This window comes from Salminus brasiliensis, chromosome 13 (assembly GCF_030463535.1).
Source record: "Salminus brasiliensis chromosome 13, fSalBra1.hap2, whole genome shotgun sequence".
Taxonomy (NCBI): Eukaryota; Metazoa; Chordata; class Actinopteri; order Characiformes; family Bryconidae; genus Salminus; species Salminus brasiliensis.
In genome coordinates, this window is record NC_132890.1 from 10,356,891 (window position 1) to 10,373,621 (window position 16,731).

Below are 16,731 nucleotides of genomic sequence, written 5' to 3' on the forward strand. Positions count from 1 at the left end.
AACTTCAAAGTTGCTCTGACAGCATACTAACATAAAACCTCATGGATTGTATATTTTATATATTTTAATACATTTATCTATATACATATATATATATATATATATATATATATATATATATATATATATATATATATATATATATATGGCCGCAGCTTTTTTCACCTTCCTATGCTAATGGAAGGTTACTTTACATTTTCACAAACATTCGAAGCTTGTGAGACATTCTGGGCCACTTTGGAGTATGCGGTCACGGCTACAGCCAGTTGAGTGCGGTTGACGAGTTGTTCACTGTGGTTTAGGTAAAGTTCTCTGCGGTGCATTCCAGTGTAACGAGGAGAGGAACAGGAGAGGGAACATGAAGGAAGGCGACCAACAATGGTGCAAGTTCGTTCTCATCAGCTGGCCGTGTCTGGGCCCCGAGGTTTAAAGGAAAAGTAGCCTGATAAACGCCACATCTCCCAGTGCATCACAATGCACTTTCCGAACGGCCAAAGGCAGGGGTCTCGGCGGGCTAGGTGAAAGCCGCTGCCATGTTTAATCTACATGGGAATGAGCAGCTTTGAGAGAGCCTTTCTCTGAGTGGTGTTCCAGCACATTTTAATCTGTCCCGCGCAGCAGCCCAATCCGGGTTCCAACACGCGGCATCTTAGAGCGGCCGCGGCCTCCTCGGGGAGACCCTGACTGGGGAGTCGTGGTTGGCAGGCTGGGGGGAGGGGGGTGTGGTGGTGGTGTTGGGGGGTGAGGGGGTCTGTGCAGCCTCACAAACAGAATTAATAGCAACCCTCGCCAGAGCGACGCCTCCCCTTTAGAAGTGAAGCGTGGCGTGGAGCAGATCCTGAGCGGGTCCACAGCGAGCCCCCGGTTCCGGGCCACTGAGTCCAGGCCGGCTGATAAAGCGCGCGGCTAAGCCGGTACAATGGCACAGCCTAGCACTGAGCTCTTACATTAAGACAGATCCTTCCGCACAAAACTAGCAGGCGGGCTGCAGATAAGGAGTTGTCACTGGCAGACACACTGCCCACCAGGGAGACGCCACCACTACCCCCTCCATCACCACCACCACCACTACCCCCCACACCCACTCTCCTCCTCCTCCTCCTCCTCCTCTTCTTATTCTTCCAGCTCTGAACAATCACAGAGTCCTACTTCAAAACGTCCCGAACAAAAGGGGTCGCTGTAGAGCGACAGGCGAGCATGCACAGGTAAGAACATGGGACAATGGTTTGTGTGTTTGTTTATTAGTGAAGACCAAAGCTGCCACACTTCCTTAAAGAAGCATGTCTGTAACAGAGATGTGCGAGTGTGAAGAATCCTGAGAGTCTCAGTTACTAACATGGTTCTATTTCTAAAGCGGTTCTTCTGTGGCATCGCTCAAAGAGCCCTTTGAAGCACCTTTATCTTCGAGAGTGTAATGATATGGTGCCAGTCTAAGAGAGTGAAGGCTGTGTGTTTCAAGTGTCTGTGTATGCATTTGTGTGTGTTTGTGTATGGGAGAGAGAACCGTACCTTTGGCTTTGCCTCTCGTCGTGATTGCAACCATAATGGCGACAAAAATAGACTCAAAAAAGGGGGGAAAAAAAATAAAAAAGCACTGCAGTCAAACTGTGCACAATTACATTTTCCTCTGGTCCTGATGAAATACTTTTAAGAGTTGTTTAACAAATTGCTCATGCTGAGAACTCAATGAAAATAAAAAAAAAGATAAAAAAAATCAATTTTCTGCTTCATCTCTCATTACTTCAGAAACCAGGGATGCACAATAATACCCGGTACCATGTCAGCATCAGCAAATAAACACTGAGTGCTACTGACTCATTTTTAGAACGTGAGCAGGGTGTGGGTTCATTACAATGTGATGTTACAATAATGCAACCCATTAGGCCTGAGGTAAGTTTACAGAATACACTGGGATGACAGTAAGCTGTATGCCAGTATTTGATGTGACCTATGATTAGAGCTGAGCAATATAACAATATTTTATCGTATTGTGATAAATCTCATCACAAATCCTACACAATCTGCTTTTAGGAGCATACAGAGGGTATTGTTAGTGGTGCTTAATAAACACTGATGAACTGCACATTTTATTACAAACAGTGTAATTAGACTGGTTTAATCACAAGAAGAGTAGCAGATGCTGAATTTACTGTACTCAGTACAGGAGAGGATCTGAATAGTAGTTTTTTAAAAATCCGTCCCTACTGATGTATTTAGCCTTATCAAATGACTTTAAATATCATGATACAGTAGTTTAACCATATCGTCCAGCCCTACCTATGATGTGTATATGTACAGTAACATCTCTTTGCTGTCTTACAACCTCATAACTCCAAATAAACAACTTTAAAGATTTTGATATGATGTAAAACTCAAGGTTCAAATTACATCAAAAAGTTAAAAACACAAATAATAATAAAATGCAATGATTTGTCATATATTTAAATTCTTAAAAAATATTAACAAAGCTGGTATCAGTAGGCCTCACGCCTTTATACACAGAGCTGGGAGTGCATAAACAGCTACAGCATTCATTACTGTACTTACACTCATACACATACATGCGGTAACAACACTGTGCTGATAGACCAAAGCCTGAAGGCCTCTGTGTTAACTACCGGTTCAGGTTTACCGTAGTAGCATGCATTTTATTACCAGACACAGTACCATGCTACGGACCTCACATATGGCTCACCATGGAGGTACAACAGAGCCCATCATCACTCAACTGACTATTTTACTTCCCTTATTCCTACTGACACATCACTTATAACCCTCGGTCATTTCTGTAGCCTTCCTATAATAAGCTGCACAACTGCACTGCTTTAAACACCTTTTACATTATTATATATTATGGACATTATGTTTGTCATACTTTACTGATCATTCTAAACGATTCGGTGCTAAATCTCTATTAATAATAAGCTGTTTCAGTGTGTTTTTGATTAGACCTGGCTTACTGTACCATAGCCGCGATGACCCTCTGTTCTTTAATAACCGTTAAGACATGAAAAAAAGCCAGACAGTCTTCGAGAAACTTGGATGATTAGAAACAGATTCAATTCACACCACAATATGTGACCACCACTAAAACACGGCTAGCGCTAAAAACATCGACATGACAAAAATATTCTTGTTACAGGTTCAACTCAGGTGGGAGATTCTTGCCAACAAAAACATAATAATAATTAAGCACCGAACTGAATAATAATTAAAAATAACACTGCATATAAATAATGAGAATGATACAAAAAACAAACCAACTAGCGAGAGAGAAAAGAAGGAGTGCTTTTTGCTCTCTGCAACTCACTTCAGCGTTTTATAACAGCCCACTGACCAATGAAAGTCCTGCACGGCTGCCAAAAGTCTAGGTGACAATAAAAAAGCCATTTAATGCTAAAACCAGATGGTGGACGGGTGGGAGGAGGGTAAAGAGATGTCAGGGATAAAATCTCTACCAACACTGCTACACTCGTTCACACACACACACACACACACACACACAGACATGCACCCCAAACCTAGAAAACAGATGAATACATGTCTACATTATTCTGCTCCTAATATTTTTCCCTCCTCTTTGATATATACCTTGTACAAACCACAGGAGCAGCCAAATGGAGTCTTTTAACTAAGAGAAAAAAAAAAGACTTCACTCTGAAACGCTGACGGCTGTTTTTGAAGATGCACGCATGCCACAGCTTCACTGTCACACACCATTTCTTCGCTGCAAAGATGACACCAAGTTGACTTTTTACCTATTGCTAGTTCCCAGCTCCAAAATCATACGTTCTAAGTATGTAAAGTACACATTTGCTTATACTACAAAAAAAGTCCACTCACTTAGTGCATCATTTTTTTTTTTGTTACATTAACCATGTATGCAGTCACGGTCGTAAACCTTGCATCTCAAAAACTGTCACTTCATAGCTTCTAATGTATGCAAATGTAAAGAAATTTTAAGTAGGAGACATTTTGAGGTGTTTCTATTAGTCCGTACGTCATGAAACATCAACAATCAAGCGCGTGTCATATTCTTGAATGCGGTAAAATCACAGAAAAAATATATGGTTAAAAACACAGAAATTAACATGAGTGTGACAATACACGTCCTTAAAAATGGCTATGGGTTACTGACGGCCTTTTAAAATCTATGTCCAACACAAAAACATGGCAGTACACTAATCTATGCAGGACCCCACCACCACCACCACCCCCCCAAAATAAATAAATAAATAAACAGAAGACGGGAGCAAATCTACCCTGAAAACTCACAGACTACTCAAAATGTTAGATTCATCAACAGCAGATTACAGCCAATGTCTCCGAGACAGAGTCAGCCTTGTGTGTTAGTGTGTGTGCATGTGTGTTTGAGTGTATGAGGGACAAGGAGGTGAAGTGGGTATGATACCATTAGCTCTCTGGCTACTATCTGCAAGCCCTTTGCTCCTCTGCTTCCCTCCTCTACAGGGTTAAAGGTGTGATTTGATTTGATTGAGTGTAAACAATGCCGCGGAATGGAAAGGAGCGCTCCTGCGTGTTTCCAAGCTTAGTCATGTGCACTCATCCTCCCTTAATGTCCTGCAAATGAAGAGGATTTATTAATGTGTAATTAAGTAATAATCATTGCTACATAATGCATGAAACACTCGTGGGAGCGGTGCAGATATGAAACGGCAATGCCCCGGCCAAGCGTCGTATGCATACACACACACACACACACACACACACACACACACACACACACACACACACACACACATTAAAAAGGGATTAATTGAGAGAAATATTTTGATAAGCACCACTCCCTCTCTCTCTCTCTTTCTCTCGCACTCTCTCTTCCTATTTCTTTCTCTCACTCGCCCCCCCCCTCCCATTTCTTTCACCCCAGCAGCAATCTCTCTCTCTCTCTCTCTCACTCTCTCTCCAGTCATTAACACTGCTAATCATAGCTTTTAATGCTATTTGAATTGAGAGCATGACTTCCCTTAAAGAAAATAATCCCTTTTCTAATGGACATGATGAACGGCCTCCTTCAGGCTGCTCAAGTCGGTATGAATTCGATACGATTGCAGACGTTAGTCCATTCATACCTGCCGTTTGTCCTCCAAATCTGAAAATGTTAAACAAGGTGCTTCGGTGTACGATAGAAAAAAAGAAACGCAGTCTTTTGTGGTCCTACACGCAATCTTGGGCTACTGTTGGCGCTTCTAGTGCTTCTCTAATCTGTGACTCTGCCAATCAATGGGAAAGGTGTTGGGATGAGATAGCGGCCCAGCATGCCTCGGTTACGTATTTAATTGGCCTATGACTGACGTGGATCACTGAGTCGACACAAGCACTGTTTATCCGAAAGCACTCGCTGTGGCAGCCGAATACATTCACGATGCCAAAGGCTTCTTGGTCCAATGCACTTAGTGAGTTTTTGACAGTGGGAGTGTGTCGCTTACATTGTACCTGGCGCTCTCGACACACAACACAAACGTGTAAATCTGCTGTGACTAAAAACACTTAAATTGTGTCCTGTTGTGTAGATAATACTTCCATAATTTAGGTCAAACCTAGTGGAAACTGTAAGAAACGGGTGAATGGATATTAGGGTTTAGAGGTTTTGGCAAGACCATCCCCAGGCCTGAAGCAATAATAGTATCTTTCCCTGAATTTTACACTCAGACACTCCGCAAACATCCCCAAATTAAGCTACTGCTAACTGCAATCCTACAAATACCTGTCTCTGAGAGCCAGGGCTGCAAGTGCCAGGGCTGCACTTTGTTTCAGAGGAAAGCAGCACGCTCTGCAAACCGCTGCAGCTTGTGTCCGTTAATTAGAACAAAAACGAGTTATTAATTGGGGGAGGGGGGTCTAATACCAGGCCACATGGCCATCCCAGTGCCCATCTGGTTTCCATAAGGGCATCTTCAGCCATCAGACCATGGTTTTGCAGTCGCCCACCAAGGCAGCACCACAACTGCCAAACTGCTTCACAGTCATTTACCCAGCAAAGTTCAGTCGCTTCTGTTAGGCGGGAGATGGGAGGTGAAGCCCTTTTGTGAGACTGTGGTCAGGTCCACTCGAAAGCACCAGCTGTGGACAGCCAGAAAGCCACATGATGATCAGCACAGGCCTGCCCAACTGGTTACCAAACATTGGGCATTTTGTTCGGTCCTGCACTAAAACCCAGAGTAAAACCAAAGCAGTAAGACAGTAAAAAATAATAATAATAATAATATTCATCAGCTTGCAATCCTTCTTAAAGAGGCTGTTTCACAGCTATGTGCTGGGAGGGGAGGGCAGGAAGGGGGTCAAAAGAGCAGACCCAAAGAGCAAACCTTTTTATTGCAGCTACAAGACCAACATAAAAAGAAGTTCTGAAGTTTTATGATCAGCTCACTCTAAATACATATTGTCGCTGTCAGGCGAAAACCTTGTATCTCCATTTTTGTCATTTTTGGTTTGACAGACTGATGGAAATTACCCAAAATGATAAGGAATGCACGATTTGCACACTGGTTTCTATTAAAAGTCTTTTGTAAAGTTGGTATTTTGGAGATGCAATGGTTTAACCTGACAGTGTAACCAGAGTTTAGTGAAAAAAAAAAAAAAAAAAAAAAAAAAAAAAAAAAAACAACAAAAAAAAAAACCGCACGTGTGATGTAAACAACAGGAACTACATTTGCTCAAATAATTAAAACACACATAAGTGCAAACACGCCACACTGAGATGGGATCTGGAGCACGTTACGTCTCGCCTGATTCAAGCCCAATATGATTACTACTTTGTTCCCATTTAAGTGACTCCAGACTCAAGCCACCCTGCATCTGGTAAACGCACTTGAAGAGCTGGATTTACTATTCCGTCTCTACATCAGAGGCGCTATAAATCTAGAAGCACGGCACTAAAAGCTACTATTGCGGGGAAAGATATTAAATCGTAGCGTTGTTTCACAATCCCCGCCAGTTTCCGCCATGAAATCTCATTGGTCATGCTACCGCTCGCGAGCTGTGTCCGTTGCAAACACACACACTCACGCTCGCGCGCACACTCTCGCCCGCCCGCCAGCCAGCCAGCCAGCCAGCTCGCTCCGTCGCTCGCTCGCACGCTTTTGCACGCACGCTTACCTTTAACGGAGCGCGGTTTGGCCTGCTTGCGTCTCGACATCGCTGCCTCGGTGCTTTTCTGCCTTTATTGATCTCTCGTCCCCTCGTACGGTCGCTCATAGGCTGCACGCCGCTACTTGTCGTCCCTCTCCCCTCCTCCTGTCCTCACTTTGCCTGTTGCAATGCGGCAACTTGGGTGCCCGTGGCGGCGGTGGCGGCGGTAGTCCTGCAGCCGCTCAGAGGGAGAGAAACGCGGGGAAAGCGGCGGTAGAGGCGCGGCGCACGGATACTCCAGCGATCCGGCAACTTCAGCCGCTCAGATTCTCAACCTGTAGATTTTTCTGCAGGACTCACTCGCGCTCTTTTGTTCCGAGCAGAGTTTGTAGTGTCCAAAAAAGCAAAAAGCAAAAAAAAAAAAGCAAAAAAAATAAAATAACAATAAATCACAGCATTACCAAAACCACGGCTGCTGCGCCGAGTTCGCGAGCAAAAAGGGGGCCAACACTTCCAGATAACCCGACCAGCTCTCTTCACTTCGCCGAGCGGACCACTCGGTTTGGGTCCGACCGCGGATTTTTGTCTTTCCTCTTCTTGCTCCTCTCCTCCTTCCCCCTCTCCCGCGTGGTCCGCTTCAGGTCGGGTTCCGAACTGTCTTTATTTACGTCCCCCAAAATCCTGCAACATAAAAACATATAACATATCTTAACCCCACCGAACCGCCCTCGCTGCTCTTCTTATTTTTCCAAAGGTGCCACCCTCACTGCCATCTCACGCAGCATTCTCTCTCTCTCACCTGTGGGGATTTCTCGCTCTTGTTTTTCCCCTTTCTTAAATTTCCCCCTCTTCAGTAAAAAAAGAAGAAGAAGAAGAAGAAGAAGAAGAAGCCGTAAAAGAGGGAAATGGTCGTGGTTCGCTAGCCTCTCTCTCCCCTTTTCTTCTTTGTCCTGACTCTGGTCTTCCCTCCGCCTCCCGAGCCGACTGCTGGCGGGGCTGCAGCGCAGACACACATAATAAAGCCAGGCTTGGCTGGAAATGTAGCCGTGTCCCAGCAGGAGGATGTGAGAGTAGGGTCCCGGCGGGGGAGCGCTCTGATCCCGCAGGGAGCTCCGCGCAGCCTGGGCTCGAGCAGCCACACAGAGAGCCAACAGCACCGAGCCATGGTCAGCCGTGGAAACTACAGCTTTTAGCTCGGAGCGCGGATCGGGGCCAAAACGCGGAGCTTCGAGGAAAAGTCTGCGGAGGAAAAAAGACGGACTGGATTCTGCTTTCCCCGCTCACTTTGCCCCCTCTCTACACCGCTGCCGTCGGCTTGGGCTTGCGCCAGCGTTTCAGCAGCGAGAGGAGAGTTTACCCAGGCTTTTCTTAAACAGCTCTGGTTGAATTTTAGACGCTTTTTGCTGTGAAGTGGGAAAACGCTGCACAGTGATGTTTCCAGCAGCTGCCTGCACGCGATAGCCCGATCTGTAGGGCACGAGGCGGGTTTATTTACGCTGACTGCAGACGCTAGAGCTAAAAACACAAATCCCCTTTCTTTTTTTTTTCTTTTTTTAAAGATCAATCTGAGGATAGAAGCTTTTTTAAAGAGTTTATATGTGCTGCTTCAGCACCGTTGCCTCATTTGCATGGCATAACGCTAGCTACTTTCATAGTTAGGTGATATTCTACACCTTAAAGTTGAAGCAAAAGCGTGTTAATTTTTTTAATAAGTCAAATAAGGATGCTAGTGTAAAAAAAACTACACTTTTCGGAGCCTAAAACGATCTAGGTTTTGGTAAAGCTGAAAGTGTGGTAACGTTACCTTCACTTGGCTGCTGCTGCTGCTGCTGCTGCTGCTGTGTTTGTTTACATCCAGCGTCTGAGAGCGCGGTCACAGCGAGTGTCTGTGTCGGTGCTTTGACTGATAACGTTACTGATAAGTGACCAAGGGACTGTCACACAAAGCACCTTCCCCTAAATCAGAGCTTCCGACCATGTTGTAGCTTCATAAAAGCTATCATGTGCTTAAGGGTTAAATCGGTTTACGGGGGCGGTGAACAACTTTCTCTGTTTAGATATTTAAGATGGTGCACATGGACAGGTGACGTAAATGACGAACAGCCAATCACGTGAGAGGGCTCTGGCAGATATGAATTACAGCACAGTTTTGAGCGTTATTATAATTTTGTGAATATGTTTTCCTGTTTATGTACGTATGTATGTATGTATGTATGTATGTATGTTTTTCACTGAAAAGCAATATTTGTTTTCCAGGCTTGGCTGACAGGCGCATATGGGTGATAGGTGCTGAGAGGTGTGTAGACAGGTGAAGTCAGGGACGTACAGCCAATCACGTGAGAGATGGAGACGTCTATCTCTGACAGATATACAATGTACAAATAAACGCATACTTATATATAATCATATTTTATAATATATTTTTCCTTTATATATATATATATATATATATATATATATATATATATATTTTTTTTTTTTTTTTTTTTTTTTTTATCATGTTCGGCACCCAGGCCACAAAGGAGGGTTTTTAGATGTGTTATTTTCTTATTTAATGTAATAATTGTGTACTGCAAAATAATTTAATTTGCAAACAAACAATTTTTTTAATATTTATGTATTAACTGCATGTGTACTGCAAAACTTAATACACAGTAGGCAGCTGAGTGCCCGCCTCCACCAGACGCTTGCCTCTGATTGGTCCACGAGTCTAATTGAACATGCCCCGCGGCGGGGTAACCCTGCTTGCTTTGGTAAGGCAGGAAGTCCAAGGTTAGCGCGAGCTAAGTTTAAAGTGTGTCAGTGCACTGCAACAGGCCTGGTGCAAAAAGGGTGCACACGTTTATGCTGAGTGTGTTTTTGTTGCCAGTGCGGGCACAGCGGTAGGCGGCATTATGCTAAGCTAATAGTTTAGCAATGGGAATAGTTGAACCAAACAGAGCAGAGTTGGTGTTTAGTGTTTAGCAACCGGATTAGGCCCTGGCTCTTAAGACTCCTATCTAGGCCACAGCTTTCCTTCCAAACGCTTCACGCAGAAAGAGGACGAGCGCAGCCATGGCGACGGTGAGTCGCGCGCAGGCTTTTGTTGCTCCCTCTCCTGCTCTTTGACCGTTGTCATGGCTAACACGGTGGGCTCCCCATCGCGGGGTTCCCCCCCGTGATGCCACCGAGCGGCCTTTAAAATCGCCACCCCCCTGTGGAGGTCCGGGGCCCCTGGCCGCCCCCTCTCCCATTCCCCTTGTCCTCTGAACCGGCCCTCATGAAAATACGCGCGCGCCTGGGGGCCGCTTTCAAAGCGCTTGTGGCGCGCCGGAGGGGGGCGCCGTAGGCCCGGCGGGGCGAGAGCGCACCGCGGCGGCGCTCCTTTCTCTCCGAGAGGTACAAAGGAGAGAAATGGGCCACATTACAAGCGCCTTAAGGGTCAAGGACAACCGAGGCGTGAATGGGTTGAAAAACGCACATTGTTAAATCACATAGCAAGCGATTACACCCTCTGTCACCTTCTCTCGGATTTGCTTTTTCTATGTCTGTGTGTGAGTCCCCCCCCCTGCTTCACAACGCCGAAAAGGCTTAGCAATCGTCTACAAGACGTGGATGAAATTAATTAAGACACAAGAGAAAAGAGGCGTGAACTATAAATGTGGTGATCCTGTTTAGAAATCATTGCTGCTTCTATTTTAAGAGGAATTTAATAAGTTCCACACAGGCTGCAAAAATGCCATGTTCGTTAAAATAGGACTAACATCTAAGAAATGTAAATGCACCAAAATGATTCATTTTAATTGTATGTATGTGTGTGTGTGTGTGTGTGTGCCTTGCTATTTTGTGATGTCAACAGTAGCACCGCAGGTGCAGACAGGCAGGCTATGTGGGTTGAAGTATTTGTGAAACTGCAAGTCACTTGCCAGCAGAGCTGGCCTTAATATAGGCTATTATTTCACTCAAGCACATGGGGATGTTTTGAGATTTATGGCCGTGCAGTTTTAATGCCACCCTGATATTCCCATGGATGCAAACCTAGAATTTAACAATATCCGAATGTATAGAATTTGTCCTTGTATTCCCCCCAACACACACACACATCTTCCTATCTATCAGTATCTATCAGTGGCTAGAAAAGCCACGGTGGATGGAGCCCCAGAAAACCCTCCTAAACACTCCCCCATTGTACTGTCACAAGCCTGGAGAGTTCATGTTATATTTATGTTGCCTACAGCAGATTCTCTCTGTTCTGTTCTGTTCAGCTGAAGCCATGCCAACTCTGCCAGGTCCCCCCCTCCGCAGACAGTGTTACATCTCATTGGTTTTGCCCTAGATAGACTATTTTTATAGGAAATAATTAGACATAACTGATTTAAATACTGCAAAGCCGACGGTCTTTTGTCTCGTTAACAAAAGCGCACACAAGTGCCGTGCGGGCAGGAGTGAGAGGTGTGGAAGAACACCCCCCCCCCTGGTTTTTTCATATAGGCAAAAGTGTGAGAAGGTGAGAAGGGGGGGAGGGGGGGTTGTAAGGTTGAAGCCATTTGTCTAAATATGCTGAATGTGAATTAAAATTAATCCATTTTGTCAGGCTCAGCAGCACTTCTGGTGCTTCTGAGCCATTTCCTATTCAACTAATGCCATCGTTCTCAGCTATTATGGGAGAAAGGGGAAGCCCTGGCCTACAGTATGATATTGTACATTTGAGGTTGTCTTTATGAGCACGCGTTTGTTTTCACTCTGCCGAGTTAATCTGTCCCCCCTCCCCACTGTATCCCCCTCAGCTTGTCCTGTACTCCCAGAAGTGGTGGCGTTTAAAAGCAGGCCGTACAGTAGCGTTACAGTGACCCAGACAGCCACTGGAGCGGCGGCTTCGGCGCCTCTCATCAGCAGGGCCCGGGAGTGTGCGGAGGAGAGCAGGGCGCAGATTGAGGCTGAGCGCTCCACTGCACTTACTGCCCCCTCTGCTCCATCAGCCCCTGATTAGCCACCAGAAAGGCCAGCGTTCGGCACCACACATGCACAGCGCACTGTGCCTTGCCCAGGTACTACTACTATTACTACTACCACGGCTACAGCAGAAACATTGAGTTTTTATTCCATCATCCATATTGCCTGTGTGTTTGATTGTCCCCAGGTCAGGACGATTTCAAAACGAAGCGAATTTTAGCCTTTTTCGGGCTACCGTGCCCTGTGCCAAAACCTCAATAGTAACCCACTCCCTCCCTTCTACCCCCTCTCCCTTCTCTGGCTCTTGCCCCAGTCTTGCACAAAGAAACACCAGCTTTATGGACTTAGGGCATTAAACCATAAAACAAAAACAACAGACAGAGGACAGGTTCTGAACACGCGCCACAGTGCTCCAGCGCTCCAGCATAGGATCTTCTCATCAGGACGCATTCGAAAGGGTTCGTGATTAGGGAGCATTGTTTTTGGGTAGCCTCTGAAAGGGAAGGTAAAGCAGGGAGAGGAAGAGTAAGATAGAGAGAGGGAGAGAGAGAGAGAGAGAGAATGCGAGCACACACAAGCACGAGACGCAAGGAGGACTGCGCTCCAGCGAAAATGCTTTCCTGATGAGCTGCAACAATGCACTCACTCCCACGACATCAGCTCTCTGTAGGGAGTCTCCTCCTAATTTCCTCCATCCATAATAAAAAGAGCTACATTAAACAGTGCCATTAGTGCCAGCAATTTGCTTTATTCTCCACAGAAAGAGAAATGTTATCTGTGGCGGACAAACTTAACCCAATTAAAGCTCATTGTGCACGGGGGCCTTGCTGGATCTTCAGCTGATGCCACGGAACGAGGGCAGAGGCAGCCAACTTTGGGGAAGAAAAAGGAAGGAGGGGTGGAGGGAAGAGAGGAGGGAGCATGTCAGGAGAATTAGCGAAAGTAGGGATGAGATAAATGTGTTTTTGAGGAAAAAGAGCAGAAGCAGCGCAGTGTTTTCCTGCCCCCCCCCCCCCCCTTCTTGCTTGTTTTTACTTCTGTTAATGTTTAAAGAATCATGAAGGTTTTAAAGGATCTGCGAGATGTGTGATACAATGAATGCAGGTACTGCAACCCAGCCTGTCCCCACACTCATAGGAGGGGTGTAGTGGGGCGGGGGGGTTATATCATTGAAGCAGGAGAGGAGCGGAGGGGAGGGGGCGGGAGAGAACCGTACAAAGCCACACGTTTAGAGGCACTCTGTCATCCCCTCACATTTTTGGTGTTAATTGTTGTGATAACACCTCTCGATTACAGGGGTTTAATTATCAACATGTTTGGCTGTTAGAGCAGGTACCTGGCACAGATCCTCCAAGTTTAGAGGGGGGCTGGGAGGGGGGGGTGGTCGCAGAAGGTTTCTAATGAAGATTTCACTCACAGCGGCATGCTGGAGCGCAGTGTGGCGCTCCGTTAACAAAACATCACATTGCATTTAAGGCCGACCCGGGTGTCTGCGAATTCTAACACAACAGCGCCAAGAATATTCATAGTGATACATTTTGATTGATATCCAGTTGTGCTGGGATGGCAACTGTATAGCTCTATGGAGGAAAGGGGCTTCAGGAAACAACCACCCCCCCCTCAAAAAAAAAAAGCTCCACAAATGCTGCTTCGTTCAGGTGCGGCGTTATTGTGGCCGCAGAATCAGTAACAGAAGACGGGGATGAAGTGTTTCTGTTTTTTAGTCCAAAATGAGCGCCGTGGAAGCAAGTTATCTGTCTCTATGTGTCTGTCTGGTAATCTCTCTATCTCCGAAGGCATTCATCAGTTGTAGTGGAGTTGTTTTTCTCTCTCTTTGTATGAGGAAGAAAAGAGCTCCAATCAACACCTCCCAGCTGGTGAAATGGAGCAGAACCAGGCCTCCATTACTTTGAGACTTGATGGATTCTTCACAGCTGCGGTCGAGTGTCTGTGAGCAGAGGCTGGAGAGACAAACAGCTGTAAAACATGCTCCGCTAAAGACATTCACCCACACGCTGACACCGTGTGCCATCAGCACACACACATAGAGACACACAGATTTATTACACAGTCTCCCTGTTACCAACTCACAGCCAGCATAACTAAAATTTACTCCCCATATTGTATGAAAGATATTATTTACAACCTTATATTTGCAGCACCTAATGTATAATGGCACATAGCAGTTTGTTTATGCCAAAACTCAAATATTAGACCCCTTCATGTAAAAAAAAAAATATATATATATTATATATATATATATATATATATATATATATTTGTTACATTTTTAACATATTAATAACTTATGTGTCACTGGGATGAGCCAATTAGCTTAGACGACAGATTAAACATATCTACAAAACAAGAACGGCATTCTTCACTGTTTATTGAAAGGAATATCTCTGTTTATTGGAATGGAGATCTCTTGTATGGTCCAAAAATATTGTTTTGAATTTCATGTGATGTTGGAAATGCCCTCAGAAATTATGCCTGATTTTGCCAAATTTGGTCAAATACCCAGTTCTGGTCCAACACCAGCCTTAAAAAATAGCACAGCTCAAATGGCTTGGGAACTGTATTGTTTAGCAATTCAGTACAAATGTAATTAAATTGGATTCACCACCAGCCTGCGTATTGTGAATCTAGACCACCATCTAGTGGTCAAACCTCTTCTGTTCCCCTGGTTTGCTGATTAAGCTGGAAGGTTTATTTCAGGTTCCACTGAGGTGGCCATTTTGGAACCAACCTGCACCTTCTGTGCTGCTGAAAGGCGAATTTAAATTGTCAGCCTATGAACACTTTTCCCCAGCCAACAATCTCATATGGTGCTCACATGGGTGGAATGTGGGCTAGGTTGGTTCTCAGATGGGCATGGGCTTGTATTATAACTGGGGCCCAGTTTGGCTTCCCAAATGGGCCGCATTGTTACAGGCCACCGTCTAGGCCCCATGTGCAGTGTACAACCCAGCGGAGGGCCTATCCTATGGTGCAGGGTGGCATGGGGGCAGTGGTGGCTCAGCAGTTAGAGTTCCGGGCTATTGATGACGGGATTGTGGGTTCGATACCCGGGCTCGGCAAGCTGCCACTGTTGGGGTCTTGAGCAAGGCCCTTCTCTCTCTCTGCTTCCTGGGCGCCACAGCAATGGCTGCTTATGGCTCCGGGCACTTGTGCTCACTTTCACTGCGTGTGTGTTGTGTGTTTACTGCATGGATGGGTTAAAGGCGGAAGCCAAATTCCATCCATGTCCAAATGGTAAATATGGTTGTCTTGTCCATATGTGGGGCCAACATGGAATCCAAGGACAAAACTTTTTGGTTCCCAGTTGGGCTACCCATATGGGCCCCACATGGCCAGGGTAGCTGGGTTTGTACTCCAAGAGTATTGCACTTGGCAGGTCTACCCTAAAGTCATAGGCAGAGTGTTTTTACAGCACAGCAAGTAGCTTAACCACATGCATAATTATGAATAATGTAATGTTAGTCCTAATGAATGATTATTGAGACACTAAACTGAATTATGCATTAATTTATCATTTCCCTAACCAGTGTCGCTGTCAGTAAGGAGCCTACCAGAATCACAAGGCATGAAACTCTGGGTGCTACACACACAATATTCACTCACATTCACTCACATCTAGGGTCAATTTAGCATAGCTATTTCATCTACCATGTGCTTTTTGCTAGGAAACTAGAGTAGCACGAAGAAACCCACAATGGCACAAAGAGAACAAACAAAGTCCCTACCAAAGCAAGCATCGAACCCACAACCCCAAACCCCTGGATTTGTGCAGCACACACACTATCCTGCCATCCTTATCTATGCAGAATCCTCCTAAAAGGAATGAACAATGGGAAAACTTGGGCTGTGTCCCAATTGTGTACTACACACTAATACTGGAAAGTGTGTACTATATGCTCATCTGAACAGTGTGAGTTTGGCAGGTAAATACACGAATGATTAACATGCTAACCCGTTTTCTGCTAACAGGAAGTAATGCTGTGCCATCATGCGTCAAGTTCTCCAGCCATCGGTGCCCCTGCACTTGCATCGTTATCCGGCATTGTTTCTAATAATTGTTCCAGGTGTGAGTAGCTCCTCCATTTATGTTTGCATCGCATTGTGGGATAATAGTGTCTTTTGCAACCACACTACATATCTTGGATATTTGAGTATACTCAACTTTGACACTTTTATCTATTCTACATGTTTCATATTCAAAACTAGATAGCATTAGTAATTAGTATGCAATTTCTCTCTTCACTATTATGTTTTGGTCAATTAAAGGGAAAGTCCAGAAAAACAACAACATTAGTGACCACCTTTTACTACCTTACAACATCCTTAATCATTTGTGATTTTTGCTGATATTCATTGTTGTTTGCACCATTTCACAACCCCAAGCTCCACAGATATTAAGGTATACAGCCTGTCCTCAACATGGATTGCTGAGAGCCAGAGCTCTGGACAGACATTTAGGGGACAGCAGTTGTTAATGGTGTTGTCCTAGATTTATTGCACTATTATCTATATCGCACTACTGTAAAACCCCATCTTGAATCACATTGTGCTTGCTTTGCTTTTCACTGTTAGTGAGCCTTCTATCTAATAACGTCAAATAATTGGCAATGCCTAAAATTAAATGCAAGAATTTTGTGCAGAGAGAACTGTGGGTAACTGAGGACCTGGAAGGATACGTCCTCAGTT

At 45.0% G+C, this 16,731-nt stretch overlaps 1 protein-coding gene and 1 long non-coding RNA gene across 3 annotated transcripts in view; one reads left to right on the plus strand and one right to left on the minus strand.

The window, feature by feature from the left end:
* Positions 1-8,259, minus strand: part of znf423 (zinc finger protein 423) — a 181,993-nt gene extending 173,734 nt beyond the window's left edge. The window contains exons 1-2 of the mRNA XM_072694860.1: positions 7,892-8,259; positions 7,120-7,773 (exon numbers count right to left, since the gene is read on the minus strand). Of these exons, the coding sequence (XP_072550961.1) occupies positions 7,120-7,159 (40 nt within the window). The 5' untranslated portion in view covers positions 7,160-7,773; positions 7,892-8,259. The remainder of the gene's footprint in view (positions 1-7,119; positions 7,774-7,891) is intronic.
* A 671-nt stretch (positions 8,260-8,930) lies between these two features.
* LOC140575398 (uncharacterized) lies at positions 8,931-14,234 on the plus strand. 2 transcript variants are annotated; one of them, XR_011980807.1, is made up of 3 exons: positions 8,931-9,388; positions 11,859-12,119; positions 13,868-14,234. It is a non-coding gene; the product is annotated as an uncharacterized lncRNA (long non-coding RNA). The 2 variants fall into 2 exon arrangements; XR_011980806.1 differs by having other exon boundaries at positions 13,872-14,234.
* The last annotated feature ends 2,497 nt before the right edge of the window (positions 14,235-16,731 follow it).